Source organism: Amphiprion ocellaris, chromosome 18 (genome assembly GCF_022539595.1).
Source record: "Amphiprion ocellaris isolate individual 3 ecotype Okinawa chromosome 18, ASM2253959v1, whole genome shotgun sequence".
NCBI lineage: Eukaryota > Metazoa > Chordata > Actinopteri > Pomacentridae > Amphiprion > Amphiprion ocellaris.
Genome location: NC_072783.1, coordinates 4,535,246 through 4,552,866, shown reverse-complemented (window position 1 = coordinate 4,552,866; position 17,621 = coordinate 4,535,246). Strand labels below are relative to the sequence as shown.

At 41.3% G+C, this 17,621-nt stretch overlaps 1 protein-coding gene and 1 long non-coding RNA gene across 2 annotated transcripts in view; one reads left to right on the top strand and one right to left on the bottom strand.

Moving 5' to 3' along the window:
* Positions 1-318: 318 nt before the first annotated feature.
* The window catches only part of wnt3 (wingless-type MMTV integration site family, member 3), a 29,457-nt gene continuing 12,154 nt past the window's right edge, over positions 319-17,621 (top strand). The window contains exons 1-2 of the mRNA XM_023268442.3: positions 319-785; positions 15,952-16,193. Coding sequence (XP_023124210.1) covers positions 706-785; positions 15,952-16,193 — 322 coding nt within the window. The 5' untranslated portion in view covers positions 319-705. The remainder of the gene's footprint in view (positions 786-15,951; positions 16,194-17,621) is intronic.
* Positions 5,616-15,957, bottom strand: LOC118470152 (uncharacterized). Its single transcript, XR_008599492.1, has 2 exons — positions 6,805-15,957; positions 5,616-6,589 (listed from the first exon to the last, which is right to left on the bottom strand). It is a non-coding gene; the product is annotated as an uncharacterized LOC118470152 (long non-coding RNA).

Genomic DNA, 17,621 nt, shown 5'->3' with positions numbered 1-17,621 from the left:
TCCCTCCCTCTCTCTCTCTCTCACTTCCCTTCCCTCCCTCTTTCTTCACTCTTTTTCCCCCTTTTCTTTTCCACATTACCAGGGGGTGGCGTGTGATTGACAGATGGGAACGAATAATAATTTTTTTTCGTAACCTAAGGCCATCTTCTGTGATTGGCTTGCCAGCTGACATCTCCAAAAAACCTCATTCTCTCTCCCTCTCTCTCTCTCTCTCTCTCCCCCCTTTCTTCAGTCTTACCTCCTCCTTCTCCTCCTCACCCCCCTCCCCTTTAATATTGGGCCTGTGGATGAGGCATCCTGAGGGAGAAAAAAGTAAGAGAGAGAGAGAGAAAAAGATATCTACCTTAGGGAAGAACCTCAGAGAAGAGGGAGGGAAGAAGAGGACGGGTAGGAGCGTGAGTGCAAGAGACACTTATTCTCTTAACTGCTAGGAGACAAGACACACTTTTCCTGGCCCGACTCAAAGAAAAAAAAAGGGGGAAAAACAGGAGCAAGATTACTTTTTTTTCTCTCATACAATATCATTTTAATTTTTCTTTTCCCCCCTTCATTCAACAAATCAAGAAGCTGCCCCCCTTTGGAAACTTCACTGCCTTCACCACCACTGGAAGTTCTATGTATTGATCCTCCTCCTCTCATCACACCACAACAACAACACTCTGCAACGACAATAACAAAAAAAAAGAAAAAAGAAAGGCTTACCTCATGGATTTGTATCTGATTGGATATTTGATGTGTGTGTGGTTGTCCAGCTCGCGGGTGCTTGGAGGCTATCCCATCTGGTGGTGAGTACGAATCCGCATCAGAACCCTGTCTAGTATAGCTGCATGTGAGAGAGAGTTGTGTAGTTCTTTTTTTTTATTATTTGGTCAAATGATCATTTAGTGAGAGGGCAGAATGTGCACTTTCAGTTGACTGCGTGGAAAAATGTTCTCCGGCCCAGTCCAAAGAATCTTAACCTCAAATACTAGTGTAACGGAAAAGGCTTGCCGTTCTTTTCCCCTCTTACACTCAGGTCCATTTATCACGCTGCGATGCAAAGAGGTTGAATTAAATGATTAGAAATGTGTTTTTAATTTAAATTTAACATTGTGCACACTAGCGGAGGGGTCACAAGGTTGAGATGAATTGTCAACTGCACTGGCAGGACTTTTGCACATCATTGTGATAGAAATTGTTCAGGGACAATGAAAAACCTCAAAAAATGCTAAATTTCTTTCCTGAAATACAACCAGATCATTTTTAGAAGCACGGCAATCACAACTTAAAGGATCTTTTTTGTTTTGTTTCCTTTTGTGCGTCACTGTTCAACATTCAGGCCGCTGGAAAGTGAACCAGAATTGTCGAAACTGACAAATTTCTGCACAATTTTTCCCCAAAAAATATTGCAAATTTGCAGCCCAGCGTTGGGTATCAGCTGCACTTGCAAGCAAATTCCTGATTTTTTTTTCTCCTCCTTAAATCAGTTAAGCATATCATTTTGCTTTTCAATTGCAGCACAATTCACCCCCACCACTACGGATTTGTCAGGAGACAATATGTTTAGGTGCCGCAGGGTTTTATTCTTTGTTAAATTACCCCCAGATCGCTTTTGGCACCGGCGACTGAAAATTTAGAGGTTTTATCTCATTACAGATTCAGCTACATGCAGCTGACCTCATAGCTCCTGATCTTCTTTTGTAACATAAAGCTTCTATTTTGGAAGATATTTGCGTGGGCGTATGACAAAGCTCTCTTGGCTCGTGGCACAATACTTGTCAGAGCTACTGCACTTTTAGTAGCCCAACTAGCATGTGGTCCCACCGTTAGCGCTGTCCAAACCGCGAAGCATCTTCTGGTTTCATTTACAGAGCGAGGCAGCTGCCAAGCGCACACAGGCCACAGGGCTGAAGTGTTAATGGCAAAGAGGACTTTACACCCACTCCTGGCCTCCGCAGCGACCGTAAGACAACGGCGACAAAGAGCTGAGGGATCCTCTGTGTGTGAATTACCTGCAGCTGTCCTGTTCAGGCAGCTTACATGACACCGGGATAATGTTCGAAACCCTAACAATGACGCGCTCACCTTTGATTTCGGGTAACAAATTTTGAAGTGAGGCAACCGGGGGAGGACTGGGGAAGATGAAAAGCTTCAGGTGACCAGGCAGGTGCTGAGGAATGGCAGCGCTGTCAGTGGTCGGCGAAAACGTCCAAAAAGCGCTGAAACAAGAAGGGTGCCGAGTTTCAAGCGAAGGCCCCGATCAGGCATCTTCTCGGCTTCCGTCTCAGGGGCGATGACTCGGCCATAAATTCTCCAGCCAGAGGTGGGACGGCTTGAGCTTCAGGCCTGGCAGCTCTGCTTTTTACAAGATGGGGTGTTGAAAACAAAACAGGGCATAAATAACTGGGCTGATATGCACATATGCATGAACGAGGTGCAGCAGGAGGAGAGAAAAGAGGCATAGCAAAGTAATGAGGCGGGTTTGGAGAGGAGCGCCGTAAATTGCCTTCTTGAAATGCGAGAATGTTGGGGAAACAGTAGTTTTTGTCGGATCTGGGCTCGAGGGAATTCATTAAAGGCTATGATGTGACCTCGCGTAATCCACAGGTCCCACAGTGTCTTTAAAAATACCTGCTTTGGGTTCGCTTTTTGTTTAATCTACGCACAATAATCGAGGAGTATCAAAACACGAGATGACATAATGCTGCTCTTATTAAATGCCAAAGACTGCTAATAAGAGTCGCTCCTAATATCGTGTTAAGCCGCAGCGGCTTAACATCCCATCGTCTATTTTCAGAACAGCAGCCAGCTCTGTGTTTGCATTTCCCCCCCTCCTGCATAAACAGTGACGCTTGTAAAGCGAATGATGACAGTCACTTTTCAGCGAGGAATTACCTTCCGCTGAATCGACTCCAGCCACCGAGCATCAGCGGTGATTATCGGTTTAACTCTGTCATATCACGCCACACAGCCGCGAGATGTTCAAATCCAATAACTGTTATTTTCTTAATCCTCTGTTATCATCGCCGCCGTTAAAGCCGCATGAGAAAGCGGGAGGCATTGTACGCTTATTGTTCATTTCGTTTTGGCGCTCATTGTCATTACAAGATTACTTGAAATTTACATAGTTGCTGTTATGAAAAAGGTGAAATCAAATAGAGGAACAATGGACGGGGAGGAAAGGGAGGAGGAGAACGACAGAAAGAGGAGAAAGAAATCAGTGTTGACGGCTGCAGAGCAAATTGCGCGGAACAACACACATGTCATCATCAGATTTAATGAACAGCAATCCGGGTTTGACCGGTGTTTGTTTGAATTAAACGGGGCTTTGCTGAACTTCCATGCAGGTGAAACATTACTGGCAGTCTGGCAAAAAGACTGGGAAGCAGCGTTTAATGTTCCGTCGCTGCTGTAAATCCAGAAATAGGTGGTAAAAGTCAAATAAATCTGCACCACTTTTGCAAAAATGTCATTTCTTACAAGAAATGTTAAGTTATTCCGAATATAAACTGCAGTATATCATATTTTGGAGCCTAAATTTGCTCTTAAAAGCACCACTTGTGGAAGTTTTGGGAGCCTCTCGGTAATATCAGCGGCATACCTCCAGGTTTACCAAACGGCCCAGTCCAAACACAGACCTTCCCAGTTCAACCTGAGCGGCTTAAACGCGGCTCTAGAGTCCATCTCTGGGTCTCAGGAATGTCATTATCCCGACTGTGACACCCCCCTCCAATCCTCAATCCAATCTTCAACCCCAAAACCCCTTCCAGTGGCAAAAGGGGTCACTTAAACGATTCGAGAAAATCCTTTTTCGTCTGCCGCCTGGTGTGAAAAGATCAAGGATGCTCGGGTGTGAAGGAGGAAGGTGGAGGAAAAGAAGCAGGAAGGTGCAGGAGTAAGAGGGATTTGGGGCACCGGGGTATGTTTAAATTAGAAGTTTAGATACTGTCAGAATAGGTTTGTGTCTCTGCAAACACAAAATCAAAATTAAAAAATGGGCCTTTAAAGGTTTGTGCTACCTTACTGGATAGAAGTTATGAATTTTCTGGCAATTTGATGAACAAAAATGACCATTATGCTTTAAAAAATGAACAAAATTGGCTAAAAAAACACACCTGCATTGCTATTCATTCTGTCTCTTCTTGTTATGTATGGATGATGGCTGCCATAGGGCTGGAGTTAAGGGCAATTTTGAGCCATTGTAGGGCACATTTCTCAAAAAAAGGTGCGATTTTATACAACATATGATGGAAAATAACGAAAATTCTTCACCCTAAAGCAGGTGTAGTACCACTGCAAAGTCAAACTGAGGCAAAAAATGACTCAGATGCATTTTTTTCAAGCTATCCATCAAGAAAAGAGTTCTTGTGAGTCGTGAGAATTTGTTTTGTGTACCGAAAACATCACAAGTCGGTGCACAAACTTGCGGGATGACATTATCCAGTTACACCAACAGCTAGGTGAGGGCTTCAAAGGAGAGTGGTATTTCAAAGCGGCGAAGGCGAGTCCTAATCTTCGAGCACCATCAAAGGACGTGCAATGCGCTCTCGTAGGAAATGACAAAGTCCCCCTGGTGCACCGCTATTAGCTGCACTAAAAACACAGGCCAGGACAGTTCCTCAAAGGGAAAAGGGCCGCGGCCAGGGGCCGAAAGACGTCATTAGGGGACACGTGTGGAGGCGAAACGCACAAACAACCGCACGCGTTATTTAAAAGTCTTCATTACCCGGCTGATCTCACCTGCACAGCCTGTTACTGAGGTTAATTATTAGCAGAAAGCAATTTCTCTGACACGCAGGGTCAAGCGACAAAGATCACACCTGTGCAGCCTGGATTCAGTTTGAAGCCCTCGGGTCGTCGATCAGGTCAACCAAACAGCCACCAGTGTGAAAAAGGAGGAGAGGACTATCATTTATTATGTGTAAATTAGAAGTTTAGATGTCAAAGCAGTCTCTGCAAATACAAAACTTCATCTTAAACATGAACAACAATGTCAGAGTGAAGAAATGTTGAACTTTTTCATCTTTATTTTTTCACTATTGGTCGCAATCTGGTCATATGTCAGTCCCAATACAAAAATTGTACCCTTTTTTCAGGTACTTTAAATTAAAAATAAAGCCACAATTTGAAAAGTTAAATATCTCAACACCAGAAGCTGAACGAGAACTTCTTCAAGAAATTTGTCAAATTTTCAAAAAAAAAAACTTACCAATGCCAGAGAGAAATAATGGTAAAATTCCACATGAAAAGTAGAATTAGTTATTATTTCAGTCCTTATGCCAAAATTATACCCTTTTCCAGGGACCTAAGTTAAAAATAAAGCCATGTTAGCCAGTAAACCCAAACATCTTGAAAAGTTAAATATTGTCTCAACACTAAAAGCCGAACAAGAACTTTTTTGTCTGGAAATTTGTCAAATATATATAAAAAAATATATATCTTAATGTCAAAGTGAAATAATGATAAACATCTACATTATTAGTATGGTTAGTTAATATCTCAGTGCTTTAACTGCAAAAATGATCATGTTTCTACAAAATCCTGTCTTATTTATCAAATAAAGCCAAAAAACATAAATGGTTAAATGTCATCTCAACAGCAGAAGCTGAGCAAGAACATTTTCCTCAAGAACATGGTCAAATTTTTACAAAGTTTTAATAAAGAATTTCCATAACAAGCAATATTCTTCAAGAAGATGTCAAGTTTGTGAACTTTCAATACATTTCAGAGCCCTACTGAGGCATGTAAGAGCAGAATGGAGAATCAAATACATGCATGACAAGTGTTTTTCCTGGATCAGACTGAAAAAATGGGCCTTAAGCATGATTGATCCTCACGAGTTAAAGGCAACTGATAGAAAACTATGCATTTTCTGGCAATTTGACAAGCAAAAATGTCCATTGTGCTTGAAAAAAATTAGCAAAATTGTCTATAAAACAGTGCATTGCTCTTTTTAATGTCAATTCCCATTATTTTGGCGCTGGTGATTTTCCTTTGGTGTTGGCTAAAACTCATTTGAGTGGTGCCAGAAATTCCTCAATGCAGGAAAAACCCAGTTGGTTTTGTAAAAATGGCGTCCTGCAACAGCAGATCAGAGGAATTGGGTTTAACCAGTGCGGGCCTTCTTTCTTTTTTTCTTCTTTCCCTCAGATCAATCAGCCATGAGAAAGTCAACAGCAATTAGTTTTTTAATTACTTTTAAAGACGCCGTGCGGTGTCAGAAATTTCCGCAGAAGAATTCCAGGAGATTCCGAACGCTCCATCACGAGTTATGATTCGCAGAGGATGCTGCCGCCAATCTGGGGCCAACAAGCTGCCCCCTTATGAACGAACAATGCGCTGTTTGAGTCGTGCTTCATTCACACAGTCCCCCAAGACTCAAACGAGCTCCGTCCTTTCAGCTCAGACTCTGTTGTGTCCACCTACAGTCGCACAAAGACACTACATTTCCCGTGCATTTGCCACCGAGGCTCTCCAGCGCAGAGCTTCGGCTGCTCTCTTCCTGACAGGCAGGTTCACAAGTTTACACCCTGCTCAGCTTCCCTCGTCACGTCTCCATACTTGTGACTGCAGGGGCTCCTTGTCCCAACTCCACACTGCCTGCAACCGTCTGCAGCAGGAAAGACAGAACAGGTTGGAACATTTTTCAGGGGTCCTGTCATTTTTTATCTGATCAGCCAGGAGCTGTTGAACTACAAATCAAAAGTGTGCCAAAGAGAAAAAGAGAAGACAACAAAACACAGACAGGAGCTTTTCGCATTCCAGCCTCCACCAGGAAAAGTCCCATCCTCGGGCAAAGCCGGCAACTTTCCTTGGCCCACTTACTCTCTTTCGAGTGTCTTCATCTCTCCACGGATCCTGTCGTGGGATTTATGTGCGAGGTTCTGATGGCAGAGTTTTCAGACTGCTCTGCTAGGGCCTCATTTAGCAACACGACGTCCTGCGGGCAAATCTGACAAGTTGAGCTGCGGCGTCAACATATAGAGGTAAATTGGAGGTAGATTAGAGTTTAATGCAAACAACGTTCCTGCAGTCTGTTGCTGCCGAGGCCTTGCGGATCCCTTATTGGATCTCACAGCAGACACTCAGGGCTCAGCGCTGCAGGCACAAACCCAGCATAACCCCACATTATTAATTTATTTTTTTTAATGAAACAAGTTAACTTATTCAGACCTGTCTACAAACAACTGGCAGCCGTCATCAATAAATGCTAGGGGCGAATGAAATGGAATGCAAGCATTTTATCAGCTCTGAAACATGTTTGTAAAGGTAGAATCCATTCAAACTCTCCATCAAGCATACTTAGTTGTACAGAAACTTCAGATTTCAGTGCTTGATTAAATGATTCTTTCTAAATAAAACAGAGAATTTCATCTGATTCGTGAGTATCGTGGACAATTTTTGCATTTTAATGATCGAATCTGAAGAAAAAACATGAAAATCCAAACCAGAAGCCGATAAATCCATCGTTACCTGCCCTCTTGACCAGAAAGCAACATCCTTGAGAGTTTCCCAGTATGTCAGCAGGTTTTTAACATCTGGCAACAGGGATGCAGCACTTTTACAGAGCAGACAGTACAAATAAAGCTTTGCATTGCTTGCAGTCATTTTAATAAAAGCAGTTTGAAATAGGAACCTTGTAGCTTCATGAGTCTTTAAACAGTGTCTAAGTAATGATGCACCGAGGGATTGATTGTGACAGGTTGCTCAATTCTTCACTTTTTCTTGATGTTTCATTCTCATATTTTGGTTGCGACTTCAACTTCACAAACAACTTTTACCTTTTCTTTTGACAAACAACCTGAAAACATCTCAGTTTGTGTCACCAGTGGTGGAAACTAACAAAATATATATATATATATTAGTCTTGAGTCAAACTAGTTGCATTTTTCTCTTAGTCTCTTACATTTTTGGGGTTTTAACTCTGCAAGATTTATTCAACAGCAGTAGTTACTTTGCAGATTTTGTACACAAAACATGATGAGCTTATAAAATCCAGTTGTATAAATAAGAGTTTCAACAATTCACCATTTAGTTGTCAACTATTAAATGAATCTGCAACTATTTAGATTTCCAATTATTCAGGTTGAGCATCTTTTAAGGAAAGATGTATAAATTCTTTGATTCTAGCTGCTTAAATGTAAACATTTTCTGGTTTCTTTCCTCTTTCATGACAGTAAACTGAATATCTTTTTGTTGGGGATGTAATTTTGTGCTTTAACAAACACCGATTGACATTTTTAACCATTTTGTGACAAACAAATTGGTTGATCGAGAAAATAATTGACATAATTACCAACAATGAAGTGATGGTTGCAGGCCTAGTGTGAATTTAAACTACTCCACAGTAGCCTATTAGAGGCAATTAGCTTCACTTTAGCCAGCTACATGTATGCAAAATACTGCATACGTGTTAATTTCTCAATCAAACACCATCAAGAAGTATATTTAGTTCTGTAAAACTTTAAATGCAGGACTTGTGATGAAGTATTTCTACTTTGTGGTTTTGTTACTTGCACAGCCTGAAGTCAAATGAAGTCCTATAAATATAAGACAGATAACTAAAACACAAACAGTAATTAGTAAGTAAAACAGTAAACACTCACTATAAAGAACTGAGAGAAGTCCATAAAATGGTCACTGTTAAACTAATCCAGCTCCTCTCTGGTAATACTAATAAGAATAAAAAGTGAAATAGACAATTTTATTCCAGCTCTGGTGTCAGCTAATCAACAAGAAGCACATAGCTAACATTTAGCTAGCTAGCTAGATGTGTTGCTAAAGGTTAAACACATACGAACCAAAGTTAGGGTAAAAACATTGTCTGAGAAAACTTACCATAATTTGGAAGACATTTCCAGAATCCCTGAAGTATCTTAAAACATTAAAAAAACACTCATGTCAGAATGTAATTTGAAAAAGACAATCAAGCTAACTTGACTTCTGCATTCAAAAACAAAGATGGCGCCAGGAAGTGACATGTTATTTCCTTGTTCAATTGATGTGCAAAACACAAAGAATGAGTAAGAAAGGTAATGGACATGAACAACAATTACTGCATCTGAATATGTATAGTTTCAGATAACTACACTGTCATTGTTACAGGACAAATGATGGAACTTTTACAGTTCAGTTGTGTGGGTTTTCTAATTATAGATACCTCAATTCAGCTGTAGATGTCTACAATTCACATTGGACATACCTAAAAACAAATTATGACTAGTAGAAATTCCAGTTTCAGATCATTTTAAGTTTAATTCTTACTGGTCATAATACTGGTTCAAGATAACTAATCACCTTGAATTCAAAATATGTACATTGTCTGTTTTAAGTATTTTAAATTAAGTTTGAAGTGCTCAGAATGACATTTTGGATCTCAAACTGGAATTTGGCCCAGTTGAACAGTAATTACAGATATCCAGAATTAGAGTTTTGACTAGACGCAATGACAAAGCAAATATCTGTTGTTACATCAGAAGCTATGCCAAGCTGGAGGTGGCCTGCTTTTCAAACATACACTGCAAAAACACCTATAGCAGCCATTTTACTGCCATGTTATAGAAACTGGAGGCAAAAGTTCCAGTAAAATTTAACCACAAGTCAATTTTATGTCTTCACAAACTCCACACTATTCATTTCTTCCTATTTTACAGCATTTTCTTAGAACCTTATTCACCATATCAGTCATTACTTCTGCTAACAAATGCTTTATTGACCAATATCCAATGGAAAGCCTTGCATTATGCAATTCAGACTAGTCAAAATTATGTTTGAGATATCTGCAACTATTATTCGAAACTGAATTACAGATATCTGTCACTGTTGTTTTATGATATTTAAAATATTTTAGATACCTGGAATAAAAACTCTGACTTGTCACAGTGTCACTACTGCTACTCAAAATGACACTGCTGCCTGTAATTTTACTTGTAGTTGGTCAGACTCAGCTAGTAAGTGTTAAAATGGCTAGCCATAGATAGAAAACAAAGAAGTTCAATGTTTTTGGGACATGCTGCGCAAAATAACTTCCTATATAAAAACTATAGAGGACAGTCTCTTCATGGTAAGATGAAAGTTGTTTTAGCCAACACAGGTGCAATATAACTAAGTATTTTTTATTGTAGTACCATCTTTATCATATTATTTTTTATTATCCGAAGTTATTATACCAAAGGTTAGGGAGAAGATCCAAGAAAGTGTGGATCTTGCCCTGTACAATCTTTAAGTTGACTTTAAATTAACATGGCGTTTCGTAGGCAGTTCCTCGTAATGGTGTTTCATTTGCCAAATGAGGCAAAAAGACTTGGACATCAGCACTCCTGAGATGGTAAAGGGGGTTTTTCCAAGGAACTTGAGGTTGGTGCCAGGTGCCACAAGTGTTTACAAGAATGTAATCAGAACTTACAGAACTTGTGCTTCTGTTTGATATAGAGAGAAAACTTTGACTGCAACATCAACTCAACTGTGTCAAAGCAACAACAAATAGTAGTTACTGGACTTAACTCTAGTTCTCTAATTATGTAGGAAATACAAGATTGGATGTTTGTTCTGTCGGACTTTATGGTGGATTTTACATTGGACAAAGACATCGAAAGGGCAGAAAAATCATCCTCGTCCTCTTCATGTGTAATGATTAAGCATTGAGTCCTGCACAGTAGTTTTTTAGGGTTGCTACCCAGGTGTGGGTACTTGTTCTACTCCTGCTAGAGGTTCTACAGGTGTGGTACCTGTAGCTGGAAGTTCGGACCACCCTAAAACAGCACTGCAGTGGAAAATGACCTTAAAATACTCGTAAAGGGACTCTAGTCATGAACTTGTGTACAGATCAAAGCCGGTGAGGTCAGATCTCATGCTGTGTTCAACAGGTTCAGAGGGTCACCTGGTTCTTACTTGCTGTCACACAAAGTGAGCTTATGTGTGCTGCACTCTGTAACGCAGACCTCCCACCACAGCAGCTGCAACATAGTTCTGACAGTACGAGATTCCTTGACTCACCCTTTGACTCAAGCTGTGAGACAAAACGGGGGAGATGCCATTTCTGAAGCTTGTTGTCGTGATTTCGCTGCGCTGGGAGTGGCCCAGTTTGAAAGTTTTTGTTGACAGTGCTACAGCCTTGATTGCATGAATTTCCACTCTTTAAGCGAGGTGTGTGGTGGAATCCCTTTGTTTCCTCTGCCTCATTTCTGTGGTTTCCAGTGGCCCATCATACTTTCACATCAACCCAGTTTAGATGCTGAGAAAACCCCCAACCACGCCGTAAAACCCCCCCAGGGCCGGCAGAGGCCCCACGCAGACGTGCCCAGGCATGCACCTGCCAAGCCCTGCAGTTCGCTTTGCTGCTCGGCTGCTTCGTCTCCTTCCCTGCAGCGGATTCCCCCGGCATTCTGCCTCTCTGGAGGTCTCTGCTGCTGAGACACGTCGCTCGTAGCTTCCGAGAAGTGAGGCAGAGCAGGCAGGATCAGCGTGGCACACGTGGTCGGCATGCATGCGTCTGCGTGCGCGTCTGTTTGCACAACGCGCCTCGCGGGTTAAGACTCTCATTAGCACCTAGCCAAAAAGATATCCCTTTCATCTCGTCTGTCCGTACGGATCAAGCGAGGCACATCCTCTGCAAACAAAGACAAAGAGGCTGGCAGATCCACGGAATGCAGTCTAAACATGCTATGTCCACCACAAAGTCTCATGCGGTTTGCTAATTGATTCCATCAGAAAGCCTGGTGTTGTCAGAGCGGTGGGCATGTAGCATAGCAGCCCAGCTGAAGTTGGCACGGTGGTCTGAATGCACAGCAAAGCATCATCCAGTCGGGTCCATCCCGTGCCTGAGAGATTAATGGGCAGCAACCGAGCAAGCAGACAGTGTAATTAAAGGTCCTTAGTCACTCAGTCACCAGACGGAGTGAAGTCAGCAACACTTGAACTCAGTGATGTTGCGACTGGCAGATGAGCTAATGTGGCTCCTTTCGCTCGGGTAAACGCAAGACAAGGACACGAAGGGAGATTGATGATCAGATTACAAACCCTGCATGGGAAAATAGAAGTTTGAGATGGATATGATAGGGAAGAGGCTCTATGTGTAGCAGCGTTTGATAGTTTTTTATTGCTTTACACATGCTGGAGGTTACCTGAGAACTGTTTGTTGTGTATCAGTGTCACTCATTCAACAACACGAGTGGATTTGCAGGATCATCATATTCCATAAAAACCCAGCTGTAAAAGCAAAACAACCGGCGCTGATACCTGGGAGCTCACCTGAGATCAAAAAGCTTTTTGGGAGGCTGGGGGAAGGGTTTTGGTATCGCACATGAGTTGTGAACTTATCAAAAGGGGGGATTTTTTTCTGCTGTGACTTCAATGGCTTGACTTTTGTGTCGGGGTGGGGTGCCGCGCTGCACTCATCTGTCAGAGTTGGTGGCTGCTGTGATTGGGTTGCACCCTGCGGGGGTCCTGAGGTCATCCTGGAGTGGCGCTCTGATCTGATCAGCGTCAATTGTTCAGGCCGTGATCCTTTCATGGCCTCCAGCACCACATTGTCCGAGCCGAGAGGAGCTGGCGAAGCTGCAGAAACGCTCAAAACACATGCATGTATTGTAAAATATGTTTCTCCAGGTGACATATATGAGAGGGAAGAAGCAGAGTGGTCTAACCCACAAAACATCCGAGTTATATATCTTTTCTGTAATATTTTTTGGTCTAGATTTTAGTGGCAAAGTGGTCTAACCCACAACCCAAATATAGCATTACAGTGGCGCTTCGGATGTTAGACCATTCTTGAAAACACAAAACTTTGGACCCATTTTTCTCAAAAACTACAGAAAGTGTGTTAGACCACTCTGCTTCCAAACCCTTCAAGTCATAGAACAACATTTATTACACAATTTAAGTCATTAAAGATGCTAACAATGTGGCTAAGTAATAGAGGAAGCTAACTACACAACTAAAGTTATAGAAAGAAGCTAACTACATAGCCAAAGCCACAGAAAGACGCTAACAATGCAGCTAAAGCTATAGAAAGAAGCTAACAACACAGCTAAAGTAACTGAAAAACAGGTAATTACACAGCTGAAGTTACAGAAAAAAGCTAACTACACAGTTAAAATAATAGAAAACAGCCAACTACACAGCTAAAATAATACAAAAAACAGTTAATACAGAGCTATGGCCATAAAAAAACGCTAACTACATAGATAAATTCATAAAAACTACACAGTGGCACTTCGGATGTTAGACTGTTCTTGAAAACACAAAACTTTGAACCTATTTTTCTCAAAAACTACAGAAAATGTGTTAGACCACTCTGCTTCCAAACCCTTCACAGCTTAAGTGATTGAAGAAGCTAACAATGTGGCTAAGTCATAGAGGAATCTAACTATACAACTAAAGTTATCGAAAGAAGCTAACTACATAGCCAAAGCTATAGAATGAAGCTAACAATGCAGCTAAAGCCATAGACAGAAGCTGACAACACAGCTAAAGTAACTGAAAAACAGGTAATTACACAGCTGAAGTTACAGAAAGAAGCTAAGTACACAGCTAAAGTAACAGAAAACAGCTAACTACACAGCTAAATTAATACAAGAACAGCTAAATACACAGCTATGGTCACAGAAAGACGCTTACTACATAGCTAAAGTCACAGAAACAGCTAACTACACTGCGGTGCTTCAGATGTTTGACCATTCTTGGAAACACAAAGCTTTTAACCCATTTTTCTCAAAAACTACAGAAAGTGTGTTAGACCACCCTGCTTCCAAACTCTTCATGTATAAATGGGTGTGCGTAATCTCAGAGAGGAATAAACAAGAAACGTCCTGCAGCTTCTGGAAGCAACAGTTTTGTTCGAGCTTGTCATCACGGAAAGCATGTCAAAACACAGGGCATGGCAAACTTGTTTTCTCGCTCTCTTTTATTTCAAATAAAATATAAAGCAATTAAAATTAATTACCTGAATGAAACTGTGATGGTTCCTGGCATCACAAGGCGATCCCGGCTGTCTCGCTGCAGTGATTAATCCCTGCTTAGACGCATCAGCTCCAGCATTCTGGTGCAGAGCTTCACGCGTGTCACGTTCGTCCGTCATCGGCATCGCTATCGTTCTTCAAACATCAGCTCCAGAGGAAAACCACAAATTGATGCTGGAACTGCAGGGGCAGGTGTTTTCAGACAGTTGAAATAGTGCGAGGGGGCTTTTCCCAAATGGAGTAGACAGGTTTGTTGTTGTGTTATCTGTTAGATCAGCAGATCTGTGCATGCTAACAAGTGGGAACACTTTGAAAAATCACTGCTAATAGCTTGTATCCCTGCCCTGAAGTGGGCCTATTACCTCCCTCCTGCTGGTGGAAAAAAAAAAGAAAGGGGGAGAGAAAATAAACAGGAGCTCTTAGTATAAACTACATTAAGCAGATAAGTCAATAAAACTCTCAAGTAGGAATCACTGTTCTGTCACAGGGCTTCGCTTACGGTGAGATTAATGAACATGGCAGCAGGTTGCTTTTCGCCGAGGCCTCACTGGCAGGTCACCATCCTTTCCAGCTATTGTGGGGTTTGAGTTCACGGAGGGCAAAGAGTTGTACTGCGAGGGAAGTAGTTTCACTTCTAGCATCCAGTAAAAGTGCAAAAGTACTTGAAGATATGACACCTGAGTTGTGGGACAATGTGAGAAAAATATACATATATTTTTCTGCAAAACTTTGTTATTCTCGCAAAAGAAACCAAAGTTTTCACATGTTAAACACGGTGAAAACACAAGCAACAGAACAAAAATATGCCTAAAATTTGCAGATTATTGACATGAATATGAATGTTTTTGGTTGAAGATTATTACAAAATCTAACCAGATATTTCTCCATTTGTTTTCAGTATTTTTTGGCATGACTAAATTCCTTTACCATGTTCGACATGCCAAAGGAATTTAGTCAAATTAATGTATTTTTTTGCCAGTTAAATAAATGTAAATCTTGCTAATTCATAGTTAAATGAACCTAATTTTTACTTTCAGATCACTTTTAATTGTAAAAATAGGATATTTATATATTGCATTTTTACTCAAGTTCAATGAACGAACACTAGAAAGTTCATTTAACTAATTCAATTAAGTTTATAGGAAACAAAACTAGCGTATAAGCAGACTTCCCAGGGTGCATTGTTAGATAATTTTGTCTTGATTTTTTTGTAATTTGAAGAAACTGACATGATGGAAACTTGTTGTAAAATTAAATTCTGGCTATTTCTTTGCAACAAACAATTCAATTTCATTGCATAACAATCAAAATAACTCCAATATTAACTGAGTTTAATATTGAATTTAGTCCAGAATTAACTTTACAGATTGTCTTTGTACGGACTAAAAAAGGCTTCAACAGCTGTGACTGTAAGTTCATGATGTTAAATGAAGAAGAAACACTTTAAAGTTAGCTAATATAAAAAGAAACACATCCAGCTGCTACCGCTAGTTGATTCAACTTAATATTTTATGTTCATTGAACTTGTTTTCTCCAGTTCGGCTCATTTACAGGACTCATAGGTTGACCTTCACCTACATAATCAACCAAAGTGCATTGAACTCACAATTTTAAAGCTTCTAATCAGAATTCAAGTGATTTACAGTGTGCTTTTAGCCACTGCCAAAAAATGTACCGGGGTTCAATATTATCTCCTTTTTTTTTCAAAATCTAGCTTTATTCTGCACTTGTTCCGTCTTGTTGTCGGCTGATCAGTCATCTGTGAAGCGCTTTGAACTGAGCTAACCTGTATGAGAGGTGCCACATAAATAAGGTCTGACTGAGTGATTGATATGAAGCCTAAAAACTGCACTTACAAAAAGAGAAAGTTTGGTTCAGTGTGCGCTAAATGAAGCCTGTTTTTTATTTGCAATGATGCGTGTTGTGTGTTATCTTTAGTCCCAGTCCACGACAGCGTGCAGGGCTTTTTTGTCCTGCAGGTCTTGAATGCATCCCCCCCCTGTCTGTGACACAGGTCCCTGGCCCTGGGGCAGCAGTACTCGTCTCTGGGCTCCCAACCCATCCTGTGCGGCTCCATTCCTGGCCTGGTGCCCAAGCAGCTGCGATTCTGCCGCAACTACATCGAGATCATGCCCAGCGTCGCCGAGGGGGTCAAGCTGGGCATCCAGGAGTGCCAGCACCAGTTCAGGGGCCGCCGGTGGAACTGCACCACCATCAAGGACAACCTGGCCATCTTCGGCCCCGTGCTGGATAAAGGTAGACGTTCGGTCCAGTGTTGATCCGAAAACGATCTTCAACAAGCAACTGTAAAAAGTTCCTAAAGCTACTGCAAGCTGTGTCACCCTGTCAGCCCCACAGCCCACCAAAGCGTGTGAAAAGCATGCTATCTTTTCAAAAGAATTACTGAAATTCAACTATTCATTAGAGCCATTGTCAGATTTTCCACTGAAAATGAAGGATGACGTATGACAAACAGTTCTGCTGGGGAAAAATATATCCAAGCGTACTCTTAAAATGGCCTTATTTCCTTAAAATCTATTTACCTATTAGATTTAACCCTTGGAATTTGAAAAAAGCACATTATTATAAAAATAAATAAAAATCACCAAAATTACACCATTTATCACAGCAAGAAACTGTAAAATACAGAAAAATTGTTAGATTTGTATCTCTCTAACGCTAATTGAATGAATCATGTATAACAAACAGTTCAGTAAAGAAAAATATCCTAATCTAAGCTTAAAATTGTGATATTCCAACAAAATCAATGTATTCGCCCAAAATGAATAGTTTAATTAAGCAGATTCTATAAAAAAAACAAAACTTTAAGCTCTCCCTGGTACATCCAAAATGTCCTGGTGGCTTGGTGGTTATTAAACAGATTGAAAGGAAAATAAAATCTACTTTATCAGCAAAAAAAAAAAAGATCAAAACGATCTCCGCCAAGCAGCTGTAAAAAGTAGGTTGCACCACTAAGGCTACTGCAAGCTGTTACAAAATGCGGCGTTTAACAGTTTTCCGCCCTCGGGCTCGGCACTGCCTGTTCTCTGGGCTTTTGCTGACAAACGACTAACTGGGGCAATTACAATAATATCCACCTTTCTTGGCTGCTGTGAGAAATGAGCGCAGGTACGTGCACTGACACATTATCCAACTTCCATCCGTCTTTACCCTCAATATCGCATTTGTCTTCAGCATCGGTGGCTGTTTTTTTTTTCTTTTTTGCCCCCCAACCTTGTTTACACTCTGGTACATGAAAGGGGGTCATCACGGTGAATCTATCAGCAAAAACCTGACAGCCACGGCTGATATACTGGAGACATCCATCAGGAGCTTCATGCGAGCGTCGTTTACCGGCGTCGGAGACAACCGACGCAGGTGTCCCGCTGAAGGCCCCTAATTATAAAGGTAGAAGTTTGGGTGTTGTGAGCGAGTCTGCTGATTGGAAATGAATTAGCCTGTGTGTCAGAGGGGATGGAATCTGGGCAGAAATGGGCAGTGTGAGCAGTCCAAGCTCCTCAGTCAAATAAAAGGGAGAGGGGAGGCCAAATGAGATTACAGGCAATAGAAAAGGGCCGGGGGGCTCCGCTCAACCCCTACTGTGCATGAAGACTAGTGCGCGCCTCACACAGTCCAGCTCCCACGGACGCCCCATTCACACGCCCTTTTGACTCTGTCATGAAA